Source organism: Stigmatopora nigra, chromosome 15, assembly GCF_051989575.1.
Source record: "Stigmatopora nigra isolate UIUO_SnigA chromosome 15, RoL_Snig_1.1, whole genome shotgun sequence".
In the NCBI taxonomy this organism is placed as follows: domain Eukaryota; kingdom Metazoa; phylum Chordata; class Actinopteri; order Syngnathiformes; family Syngnathidae; genus Stigmatopora; species Stigmatopora nigra.
Genome location: NC_135522.1, coordinates 13,170,526 through 13,183,527, shown reverse-complemented (window position 1 = coordinate 13,183,527; position 13,002 = coordinate 13,170,526). Strand labels below are relative to the sequence as shown.

Genomic DNA, 13,002 nt, shown 5'->3' with positions numbered 1-13,002 from the left:
AACGTGGCTTCTCAAAATGGTCCGCATCAATTTTCTCTTGGGAAGATTCGACAGACTTACAATAGTTTTGAGAACTAAGACAAATTGTTATGAGACTCTGAATAATGTTTACACTTCTGTCATGCATGTTGTTTAAATCTTATGAATATATTTGCAAAAGGGACACCGGGGTCTTCAGAATCATCTGACCGGAGGCGCGTGTGGATGGATTCTCTTCTTGTATATACATTATATTTTATACATATAGTGGTACCTCGAGATACGATCTTATTGCGTTCCGGGATTTTCTCACAATTCAAACGAACGTTATTTTCCATAGAAATGTACTAAAACTAATTAATTTGTTCCAACACTTTGGAAAAACAGCCAAAAGAGGATATTGGAAAACATTTTCATTTGTTCTAATCCAACATCTATTTACAAGGTAACAAATATCTAGTGGTTTAATATTCCTAAAATGTGTTTAATAGTACTAAAATTATATGGATTTTGCAAGGGGAGAGAAAGAGATGAATAGAGAGAAGGGGGAGAGCCGGGGGGACTTTTTGTACGGCAACGGGCTCGTAACATAACAAACAAATTTAAGTCGACTTGGATTACGATGCAGATTTATTACCTATCTATTTATGTCTAAAATGCCTTTCCTATTTTTGCATCCTCACCCTCTAGTTACTGTGACAACAAAATTTCCCGAATACGGGATGAATAAAGTTATCCAATCCAGACACACTCAAAAATAAATTTAATCTAACCTTACACTAAACTTAATTCTAATTTTGTTTTAGATTTTGATACCTTCCTTCCTGGCTTTATTTGCCACGCCTCTACCCTGTCTGCACGGCAACGCGCTCGTAACATAACAAATTTAAAAGTACTTGGATTATGATGCAGACATACTAAACATTTAATCTAACCTTACACTAAACTTAATTCTAATTTTGTTTTAAATTTTGATACCTTTCTTCTCCCTTGGCTCTATTTGCCTTGCATCCACCCTGACTTTCAGATGCAGCTCAAAGGAACCTATTGAGGGTCGTTTGCTTTTGTATTCCCTTCAAAATATTCCCGAAAATGATGCACACAAATGTCCTCCTAATAGGATAACGCACACCCACTTGTCAACGAGAAGTAGTATATATGCCATTCGCACTGGCTAATGGGGAAAAAAACGGTGAAAAATCCTCAAACAAAGGAATATGGAACTTCTTTGTCTCATTGCAGTGAGAAACAAGGATTTGCATAACCACCTCTCCACTAATAAAGTTTTTCGGGGCAAAATACAAAGCGACCTGATCACTGCTATTGCTGAAGTGAAGGAGGAAAAGATCAGCAGGGAAATTAAAAAAATACTGTCTTTCTCTGTAATGGTGGGTGAGACAACAGACGCGAGTAATACAGCACTAGTTCTGCGTCATGTCATGGGCAAAGCTGTTAAGGAGCGATTTGTTAGATTTGAAAATGTTACCAGTGGGAAACAGGCTGATGACATCGCAGGTCTTATCATTCAATTTTTGGTGGAAAATTAATGTCTGGGTAAAACTGTGGCACAGTGTTATGGCGGTGCAGCGGTCATGTCTTTTGAATTGAATGGGGTGCAGGCTAAAGTTAAGTAGAGAGCACCGTTAGCTTTATTCATACACTGCTATGCACATCGGCTCAATTTAGTACTGACTCATGGGGCCACAAAGCTTAAAGAATGCAAGATACTTTTTGCTCAACTTAATGGGTTTGCTGCATTTTTTTGAGATCACCTTGACGCACACAGCTACTGAACGAAATCTGCCAGTGGCGTCTGCATCGTCTGGCACCAACACGGTGGCAGTACACATCCAGAGTGGTCAATACAGTATTTTAGAAGAGAGCTGCTCTAAAGTAACTGTTTCATCACATTCTGGGGGATCATGACGAGCACAAAGAGGAGTCTGTACGGTGTGCTGATGGATTCAAAGCGTTTCTGGTGATTTTGAATTTATTTTTTTTGCTTCACACATTTAATGCCATTTTTTTTTTAGCATTCAGGCATGCATTTTTCAATATTACAGAAAAACAAACTGGATGTAGAGTTTCCTCTTGCAGTTTTGCCATTTTCAGTAAGTGAGTTTTGTGACACAGTTGAACGCCAGAGGAGCCGATATGAGGAAATCTACGAGGCCACTGAACACAGTGTTGCTGCTCCAAGCGCAAGATTCTCGCGCACAATGACACCAACTCCAAGGCAGCATTCTGGACAATATTTTTGAAACAAATCCTATCATTTCCTGAGTTATTCTTAAGGAAGTGAAGTACACAGCACTGGCAAGTCTTATCAAAATATTTCCTCGGGATAAGCGCAATTTGGATGAAATTTCTAACAAGAAACCCAGACACTTGCAGAAGTTTATTGGTTTGTGTTTGACAAAATATCCAATGTTTAAGGCGTCTCCAAAAGAACCAAACATTTGCACATTGCACAACATGTAAGTGCGGGTAAGATACCAGCTGAAAAGCGTATGTTAATGTTGTGGAAATTTGAATTTGACAACAAATGATGAAAAAATTATACTTTGTTCACTTTTTATACTTACCGTATTTACTCGCATATTAGCGGTATTTGTAGCAAAAATATTAGGACTAAGTTGAGGCTTATATTTGCATAAAAATATGACATGCATGAAACTGCAAGGTGACAAAGACAAAACGTCATAATACAAGACAATTCAGCCGATATGGTGATTTAATTCAAAATTGAGAAAAAATAAACTGATAAAACGCGAAAAGCAATTAATGTTGACGTCTGTGAATGAAATTTAAGAAGAAGAAAAAATGTATTCTGCATAAACTGTGAAAAAACTTGCGCCTGTCACTGCTCGCTCAGGGCATCGCCATCTTACCGTAGTTAAATCTGACTGGCCAGATGTGAGTAGCCTTGAAAGATGTGTTCATAGCGTTTACCATGTCAGCACATCTTAATTGTTGTTAAGGCTGATCGAATGTCTTGTGGTCGATCTTAGGTATCAGCCTTGATACCTACATAATGTGAATCCCAAGCCATTATTGCACCCAGAGACATGGTGAACACTATACTGCTACAGAAACACTTCCTGGTTGTGCTTAGGTTACTTACTTTTTGAAGACACTAATAATACCAGTCACTTTTATTACGTTTACAGTAGCACACATTTGGCGATAGACACTGGCGGTCAGGAAGAATAGATCGATGAACGAGTGCTCAGAGCCCTCGTGGGGGAATCTCTGTGGGATGAGCCATCCAGGGAAAGCTCTGAGGGGAGAGTCAATCAGGAAAAGTCCTCCTGCAGGACAAGTCATTCAGTGAGGGACACTATGAGAGCATAAGGGAACCGCGAGGGGCGCCGACGTCCGTCCAGTAGGCTGACGATGGGGATGAGGTGGAGCGAGCGCCCAACTCCTGCATGTGGCATGCCAAGCCACCACCTCGTCCAGTGAGGGACGACTTTCGTGACATGGAGTCTTTCCAACTCTTGAATAACATCCTGTGTTTATGCGAAAAAAAGTCAGACTGATCTGCCAAAAGATCTCAGGCGGTGTGTTTTTGCCAAAGCGATGTTGAAAGAAACCATGTGCGTCCTGTTTTTGGCGGACTTCTCATTAAATCTTATCTGAAACGAACGTATCAGAGTCCATTTTGTTCTGACTCCGATAGACTCACTTGTTACACATTATTAGGATTATTAGTTTAACATTTTTATATATTTGCTTGCAATGAAGAATGCTTTGCTTAACTCTTAAACTTTGCTTATTAAGGCTATTGGTGTTCCATTATTATATATTTGCTTGCAATGAAGAGTATGCTTTGCTTTACTATTAAACTTAGTTTCATCCTATTATATGGTTGCTTGCAACGAAGTAAATGCTTTGCTCCTGAGAACCTTAGTTAGACTAAGCAACAAAAAGCCTTGGTCCCAGGACGGTTTGGAGTAGACTAAAAACAAAAAAATTTTCAAAACACCTTGAGCTGCACATGACTTTCAGACCTTCATTTGTTTTAACTATAATGACGTCTCAATTCTGTTTCCCACCCCTCCCTTGAGAGTTGAGACCTTTATTCTAACTTGGGTTCTTGAAGATAATAAACAAGAAAAGAGGTGTGTGTGAGGCGGGGACTTGGCATGACCAGCTCTGTTCTCCTTGCAAGAAGAAATCCAGAAGATTGTGTTTTCTCTTTATTTGTGCATGCATTTAGGAATGCCCACAGTGGTACCTCTAAATATGAGCATCTCTACATACGAGCAGCTTGAGATACGAGGAACATTTCAAGTAAATAATTATCTCTAGATACAGGGGGCGCCGTACGGGCAACATGAGGAGCTTCTTCCTGCGAGAATTTTTTTGACGCACAAGGAAAATGGCGTCCAAGGTTTCTTTTCTTGGGCAAATATGCTTTTGTACAATGACAGACACTGTCAAGAAGATTGCCAAATTCAATGGCCCCAACCATGTTGTCATCAATCTCCTCGTTGCAAACTACATTACTGAAGATCTCCTGTAGATGTCTTAAAGGAAGACCTTGTCCTTCATCCTCATCCACATCATTGTCCGCTGCCTCTTCGTACCAACTCCTTGATTGGATAATTTCGAAGAGGTCTTCTTGAGTTGGGGGAAGTTATGACTCGCTTGATGGCCTTGGAAAAGGATATTGCTGTCATTTTCCGAATGTTCGCTTCTTCTTTCTTGGTATAACTTAGGGTAGATTCATCTATGCCATAATGGCAAGCTATGCTTTTACCATATGTACCGACGTCACTTTTTCGGTCACTGACACCATGTCTAATTTTTTCTTGGGATCATTGGATGCCTTAGGTGGCATTTTCAACAGCGACTCAAAATCCGAACAAGGCTGGAATAGGCCTTTCTCCACAGATGATGAGCTCGCAACAAAACAGGAGAAGGCAATATTTCTTTTTCTGCCTTTTATTTTATTCGGCTTGTCATTCTTCTACGGTGAAATATCGCTTCTTCAGCGCTGAATTAGAAGTGGTCCATGAATTCCTCCATTTTTCATCCCGTCTTCAGCTTGCGAGTTTCAGTGTAATTTTTGACTTTTTTATGAACTTTTTTAATGTAACAAACTGCTAAATAGTGAAGCCGCAAAGTGGTGAAGGATGAGAGAAGTCACATACTGAGATTTTCTATAGAATTGTGTTTAACATTTGATCTCTAGGATTGAGGGGTTATGGTCAAGAATCGCTAAAATGATTTTGTCCATGTATTTCCTCAAGCGGAGGTTGTTCTCCTCCTGTCCTTTCAAAGCATCAACCAGCTAAAAAAGAATAACACAAAAAATAGTATTAATGTGAATTGCAATGCTGTAAAGGACAAACATTAACAAACCTCATCTCTTGATGCATTGTCAATCTCAGCGGCCAAACACTGGACCTTTGAGTGAGAAGATAAGAGGGTCTTTGCTTCATATAAACTCAGACTTAGAATCTGAGCATTCAAGTCATCATTCTGATCTCGCAATTTATGGTTCTCCTGTGGAATGACAAAGAAAGGTCTTTGTGTCAGGGAGTATTTTAGCTAAAACAAGCTGTTTATGTTATCAGTTATTGGGAACTCTTGGGGGTGAACCTCATTGAAAAACTATCTAATTTTCGTTTATATATTTCAGCAGAGGGGCCCGGCTTCCTTGGTCCCACCTGTTTGGGCGAGGTGGTTACTGTGAGTGTATTGGTAATTTATTTGCGTAAGGAACCCTTGAATGGGTGACACAGGAATGCTAGATTTAAATAATCCAGATGACCCGAAGCTTTTGCCTGAATCAAACCAGAAGGGACATGCCTTTTTCCCAGAAGATAGCTGTAAGATAAGACAAAGTCTCTTTGCAATTGCTTGTTCATGTTGTATTAGGTTTTGTGAGTATAACAGCATTGTAGTCATCCTTATGGCTGACATGTCAGCATAAACACCCAACTGTCCGACTGAATAATCAATCCTAGTCTTGTGATTGGGTTGACATGTCAGCACAAATACTCAACTGTCCGACACTGATCAATTACTTTTTGCCCTGCAAATGACTGAAACGTATCTGTCCAAAGTCCTAGTGACAACTGTCAGTTTTGCCTGTATTTAATGCACACTCACTGGTCATTCGACTAGAGTTGCAGAAACATCGCGCTGAACAGGACTCCACTATTAGAGCTCTCATTGTCCACTTTGCAATCTGGTAATAAACCTATTTCCTATTTAAATTGATCCCACTCTTTCTTAGCCTGCTCCAGAAGTTGTATTTTCAGACCTATCAATGGCACTGCTGCTGCCACAATCAGAATCCTCTTTCAGAAGCAAATGGTCTTTTCTGCTCTGGAGAGGTGTGTGAATGGGCCGCAATTTATCAGCTCAACACACTGAGGTTGTACCGCATCATGCTTTAAATGGAAGCTTGATGAAGTTCCTGACAGGAGTGGCTCATTTGCCCCTCTTGGCTTGATGGCATTTTCTCTTTCAGCTGTGTTAAATTACTTTATTATGTTCCTGGGTTATTTAAGGACTATGGTTTGTGTTCGTCGTCGTCAGATCAACTCGTAGTTTCATTCTGACGTCACTTCCGCCACGCCGAGGCGTTGACCCTCGGCGCATCGTGGGATATCATGTTTCGTTTCAGTTGCAGTTAGTTGATTCAAGCCCCTGTAGTTTAATACGTTTTTTCAAGTCATTAAACCAAGCCTTCAAATGCAAACAGAACGGCCTCCTTTCCCCCGGCGTCACCGCACACGGGTAACGTTCCCCCCGGACCGCAACAGTTCCCATTTCTCTGGCGCGCATACAAACACACAACAATCTCTGTCACACCAACAGACTCACTGATGGGTCTTCTGAGTGTGTGAACTTGCTCGACTTCACTGACAATTGACCAAATCCCTGAACTGTTGACCATGCATGTTAGCCAAGTATCTTGAATCAAAAAAAGGTTGAAAGCCCATTCACGCTCCAGTTTATGTAAAAACTGCATTAAACACTCAGCGTATTATGGTTCCACAAATCGCATGCACTCAACAATGTAACAGTTATTTGAAATGCCGTGTTCAGAGTTACGTACTGTGAAAAATTCAAATATAATACCTGAATCAATCGCTCGAATTCAATCGATATTCCAGATGGTGAAGTAGCCTTGAGGATCCTTGAACCGCTCCTTGCCAGTGAGAGTTGTTCAAATATCTATTTCGTACGCCAAGTTCGATGACCAAACATTTGCCAATCAAGTTGTAATGTCGGCAAGCAAGGCAAAGGAAGGTAAGTTATATTGTGGAAGAAAAAAAAGGTACAACAACTGCTTCCAAATGACCATCAACTAAGTAGGACATTTAAACATTCTGTTTGATCCGACCATCTCTGCCTCTCCCTTACCCCCTCATACACTCCACTCCGGAGGCCAACAAGGTCACAAATAAAGATAATAAAGATAATACAAATATGGCCTGAGGACACCCTTTCTAAGCTGCAGGACTGTTTTTCCCAGATCATTTGGTAACTTTTTGAACACAACAACACCACAACATGCAGGACTACACGGATACTGTATTTTCCCGTGACCGGACAATTCGTCGACGGACACTTTGTCGCCGGACGCCCCATCCCCGTACGGTTCATTGAACGGACGCTTCGTCGCCGGTCAATTCATCGAACAGACATATCGTCGCCGGAATTTTTTCGTATATACACATCTCTATATATATATATATATATACTCATCTCTATACATCTCAAGAATATGACATATTTTACTTTTCATTTTACCATAGCTGTTTCATTTTTATATCACTACTGCAGGATTAAACTGTTCTTAACTCAATTACAATGAACAAAAGGCCCTGCCTGAGGTCCTTCTTTTGAGGTTGAATTCACACTAATAAGAGAACAGATGGAGAAGGACTTTAGAGGGAAGAGGAAACAAAGAGCAGGGCGGATGGTCGGGACTTAAAAGGACCAGCGGAGACAGAGGTCTGGATGGTGTGGATTCGAGGATGGAGGGTGTGAAGTCCGAAGAAGACCCCTCGCAGCAGTCGTAGACCAGTCCGCATCTCATTGTTAATCAGCGAATGAATATGCATTTTTGTTATACTATAACCGGGCAAACGCGGGTTTGGACAATGTCTTTTCAATCCTCCGCTTGGGACATCAACACTCAGCGGGCTTATTCTTTGGGAAGGAGACCCGGAGCTCTGTATGAATCAATTTGAATGGAAAAAATCATGTGGATTAACTCGCTCAACCTTGGTTTGTCTCCTCCGATGCTGAACACACTCCATTGTTAGATGGGATAAGACAGAGTTAAGGAATTGGAGTAAGGTGCTAAATTTATAGTCTAACAATTTTGGTGACCCAGTCCGTGAGTCGGTTGCGTAGACAAATAGGGGTTAAGGCCAATAACCCCGTTCGTGAACCAAGGAAGGAGACTGCGTATGTAGACATATGGGTTGAGGCCAGCCGCGGACTCCGAAACACGTCGGCAAACGTGGAGTCGCGGTCATCGAAACACGCCGGCGAACGTGGAAGTAAGGAAAAGTTAAACACGTCGGTGAACGTGAGAACACGTCGGCGAACGTGGATTTAGGGAAAGGTTCGAAACACGTCGGCGAACATGAGAACACGTCGGCGAGCGGGGAATTAGGGAAAGTTTAGAAACACGTCGGCGAACGTGAGAGCTTTCTCTTGGGACTTCTCTGACGGTGCCTGATCAACTAAAAGGTGAGCAGAATACCTATTACTGAAATGTTAAAATTCTGTTATTGGATTTTTAAATTATGGAGAAGTCACTATAGAAATGTGATATCGGGAATAAGATTCCGAAAGGGTGGAATAGGAGACGGTTGTATGCAAGAGACCCGTACTTTCTAGTACAAAAATCGGGCAAACTTATTTTTTTAGAGTAGAACTGTGGTTTATATGACAGGTATTTGATCAGGGGATATTTCCTTGATTCTATGTCTGGACTGGGGGATTCCAGAACGGTCATTTTGAGATGGCGGAAACATTCGCATGAAAACAAAGGAATAAGAGATTACGAAAAAGGTTGTATGCAGAAGACCTGGTGCTAAACAGTGCAAAAAAATTCTGCAACCTTATTTTTTAATTCTTTAGCAGGGAAACGACTGGGTCCACAGATGTTTGATTCCTAGGGTTGATTCTAATAAAATTTCAAATTCCAGGAATTGAACACACTAAAATCCCTAAATTCATCCGGTGACTTGTGATGATTGAATTGGTGAAAATGCAAGGAGAGAGAGAAAGGATGTGAGAGTGCGTGTGAGTGTGAATGTGTATATGTATGTGTATATATGTATATGTATGTATATATGTATATGTATGTATATATGTATGTGTATATATGTATATGTATGTATATATGTATGTGTATATATGTATATGTATGTATATATGTATGTGTATATATGTATATGTATGTATATATGTATGTGTATATATGTATATGTATGTATATATGTATGTGTATATATGTATATGTATGTATAGGCTTTTTTTTCAGCTACTTCCAGGTTATGAAGCCTCAAATAGTTCCAAACATAACTTTGACGAGGAGAGGACCCATTCATTTGTATGGCTGGTTGTTCAGTATAGTCAGAGATATGTTGATTAAAAACCCACCTTATTTTGAATTTTCAACTGTATATCTTTTCATATATATATATATATATATATATATATATATATATATATATATATATATATATATATATATATATATGGTTTCTTAAGTATGTATAAGTACCACTGTATAGTTGAAGCCAGCTTACATATACTGCAAAAACACACATTTTATTTATTTTCTCTATGTTGCAAGTCAATTCGCACTAAACTGCTTGTTTCAGGTCAATCAGGATAAGTGAAATCATAACTTGTTTAATGTCACAATAAATGGGAGAGCAAATTTCTTCTATAATTATTTTTGAATTAAAAAAATTAAATTGCAAGGTCTGCTTGTGTAGGAACCTGTTTCAACTTTTTTACTTCCTGTTCCATTTCCATCTCCCGAGGCTTTGCATTGGGCTCATAAGAACCCTTTCCCTTTCCAGGATGCTCCCCTTCCATCCTAAACAATTGCAAGTAGTCCAGTTCTCTGCGGAGGTCATCGATCAGCTGTAGGTGGAGGTTAAAGTAGCATGAATAGCTGAAATGTCTGTAGGCATTTTTTTCCTTTAGATGCTTCAATTACCTCTTGCATAGCCTCCTTTTCCTTATGAAACTCACGGCGGTTGTGCCAAAGTTTGTCAATTACCTTCCTATATAGATCCATTTCATCTTTTAGCCTCAGGCTTGTATCCTCTAGCTTGTCCATCTTATTCTGCTTCTCCTAAATAAATCAGCAAAATATTACCAAAAAAGATCACATGAAACATTTTTGCAGAAATGTAAGTACAGCATGGGGATTTGTGGAATGGTAGCTACATTTGTGGCACATATTCCACTGAAATTGTGCATATGTCTGCAGTTTACACCTACAAACTAAAATAAGTTCTTTGTGTACTTACTAATAATTTCCACTCCAGAAATACAGCAAGTAATGGTTAGAAAGACCACTGATACAACACAGCCTTAGGTTGCCATGGCAACGCCATATTCAGATCTCTCTCAGTTTCCGCGTGTACGGCATGTATTCTGCTTGGTTCAAAGGTGTGCAACAATGAGCAGAGCAACTGTACTAAAACTTTACTATCAAAATTTGTGTAGCTCTCTTACGACAACAGTCATTCCTGTTTGCCGGGAATTTGCGGAACTCCCCTTTTTATGCTTTTTTTTCAGCTACTTCCAGGTTATGAAGCCTCAAATAGTTCTAAACATAACTTTGACGAGGAGAGGACCCATTCATTTGAATGGCTGGTTGTTCAGTATAGTCAGAGTTATGTTGATTAAAAACCCACCTTATTTTGAATTTTCAACTGTATATCTTTTCAGAGGGTCTTTATGATGTACATAGTGAGCTTTATTTTTATTACATGGTGTAATTATATATAATGTATAGATAAAATAGTTCTAACTTGGTAAACCAGTGATTTGTGCCTATTTTATTAATTGACTCTGCTAACTGGGAAGGAAACTCCAGGGAATTGCTCACTCTTTTAAATAACACACTCTTTCAATTGCCCCTAGCTATAGGTGTGAGTGTACATGGTTGTCCGTGTCCTTGTGCCCTGCGATCGGCTGGCCACGGACTCAGGGTGTTGTCCCCTGCCTATGGCCCAGAGTAAGCTGGGATAGGCTCCAGCACCCCCTGCGACCCGGATGAGGATTAAGCGGTTCAGAAATTGAATGAGATACTACAATGAGATTGAAAAATCTTTACACACAACTTCAACTCCATTCAATATGCAACTTATAGCCAAAATAAAGCGTACAAAATGTTAGATCTGAAATACAACTTGAGGAACAAGTTAAGAAAGAGCGAGATCAATTTAATAGGAAATAGGTTTATTACCAGACTCCAGCATGGGGAGAGAGCTCAAACAGCTGTAAACACGCTCACAGTCTGTCGTCCTTGCAACTCTCTCACCGAATGCTGAGTGGGTCAGTCTTTATATAGGAAGAGAGGGTAATATTTCTAAGACAGCGATGTAGGACAGAGTTTATGTAAACAAAACTTATATGGTTAGACATTTGCAAGTTTAAGTTGTATGCAAGCATGATATTTTTATAGCTCACAAACTGCCGCAGCCTATCTTTTATTGCGCGATTTGAACAAACAATTACAAAGCAGGTTGGCCACATCGCACAATACAGGCAAACAATTGCAAAACTGGTTAGCCAGTCTATCTTACATTTCACGATGCAAACAAACAATTGTAAAGCGAGTTTAGCCACAAGGCGCAACATGAACAAACTATTATTAAGCCAATTGGCCAGTCTATCCCTTACAAAACCTGAAGCCTGAGAACTTGCGTGACCAGACGTTTCGTCGATAACCGTTTGGTCGCCGAGAGTTTAGTGTTGAAACCAGCTCTCAAAAATGTAATCATGAGAGAGAGTTTAATATCTAAATATCTACTGTTGAAACCAGCTCTCAAAATTATAACCATGAGCAAATTTTGACAGTTTAAAGTTGAAACCAACTATCAAAATTGTAATCATGAGAGAGTTTAATATCTAAATATCTACTGTTGAAACCAGCTCTCAAAATTATAATCGTGAGAGAGTAAGTTTAATATCTATTCATCTAATGTCAAAATGTCAATAGGAGCACTCATTTAGCACAAATGATTCATTTGGAGTTTGGCACCGTGCATTTCAACGTAGAATGTCAGTCGCCCATCCAAAATTATGTCGTCTTATAAATAAACTCAAATTAGAGCAGAATGACTGGGAAATAACAATACAACAGGCTTCATGCGGTATTATGCCCAGACACACCAAAAAGAAATACGCACCTGATAATGAGCGGTTGAAAAAGCTCTCGGAGGATTATGACAACCCTACAAGCCATTGCATATATTTTGCAAGTTTTACTGGTGTTGGGTTTAATAAAAACTCCTATCTGTGAATTCTGTTTGTACATAATTTATACGTTTGTATTTGCATTTTTTGTACCAAATTTGTAAGTTTGTATCCGTCATTTTTTGTACAGAATTTGTAAAAATGTGCATTTGTCATTTTTTTACAGAATTTGTAAAAGTGTGTATTTGTAATTTTTGTACAGAATTTGTCAATTTTACTGCTAAAATTTGAAAGTTTTTCTAATTAAAAAAAAACACCATCTGTGAATTTGCTTTGTCTTCTGTTTAATAAATTAATTTTACTTATTGCCTTTTGTTTTAATGTCAAAGTTCCAGGCTAAAAGTATGCTGAGACTTTTATTTGTTTGATAAAAATGACCATCTAAAGTATTTCAACATTGCAAGTTCTCCCAGAGAGAATGTAGGTTCATTGGACACCTATGGCAGTCAATGGCAGCAGCCGATGTGTTAAATGAGTGCTCTTATTGATATTTTGATATTAGATATTTAGATATTAAACACACTCTCCTCTCTTATG

The 13,002-nt window shown here is 39.2% G+C and overlaps 1 protein-coding gene across 1 annotated transcript; it reads right to left on the bottom strand.

The window, feature by feature from the left end:
• Positions 1–3,509: 3,509 nt before the first annotated feature.
• On the bottom strand, positions 3,510–10,351 carry LOC144209116 (rab11 family-interacting protein 4A-like). Its single transcript, XM_077735338.1, has 4 exons — positions 10,193–10,351; positions 9,970–10,116; positions 5,350–5,493; positions 3,510–5,278 (listed from the first exon to the last, which is right to left on the bottom strand). The coding sequence occupies exons 1-4, from the start codon at positions 10,313–10,315 to the stop codon at positions 5,162–5,164; spliced, it is 531 nt and encodes a 176-aa protein (XP_077591464.1). The 5' UTR covers positions 10,316–10,351; the 3' UTR covers positions 3,510–5,161.
• Positions 10,352–13,002: the final 2,651 nt, after the last annotated feature.

Bases quoted from the DNA above. Each gene is read 5' to 3' on its own strand.
- LOC144209116 (XM_077735338.1), bottom strand. From the start codon at position 10,315: ATGGACAAGCTAGAGGATACAAGCCTGAGGCTAAAAGATGAAATGGAT. The intron at 10,117-10,192 runs GTAATTGAAGCA...CTCCACCTACAG, and splicing joins AAAAGGAGGCTATGCAAGAG to CTGATCGATGACCTCCGCAG. The intron at 5,494-9,969 runs GTTCCTACACAA...GTCATTCCACAG, and splicing joins AAGTAAAAAAGTTGAAACAG to GAGAACCATAAATTGCGAGA.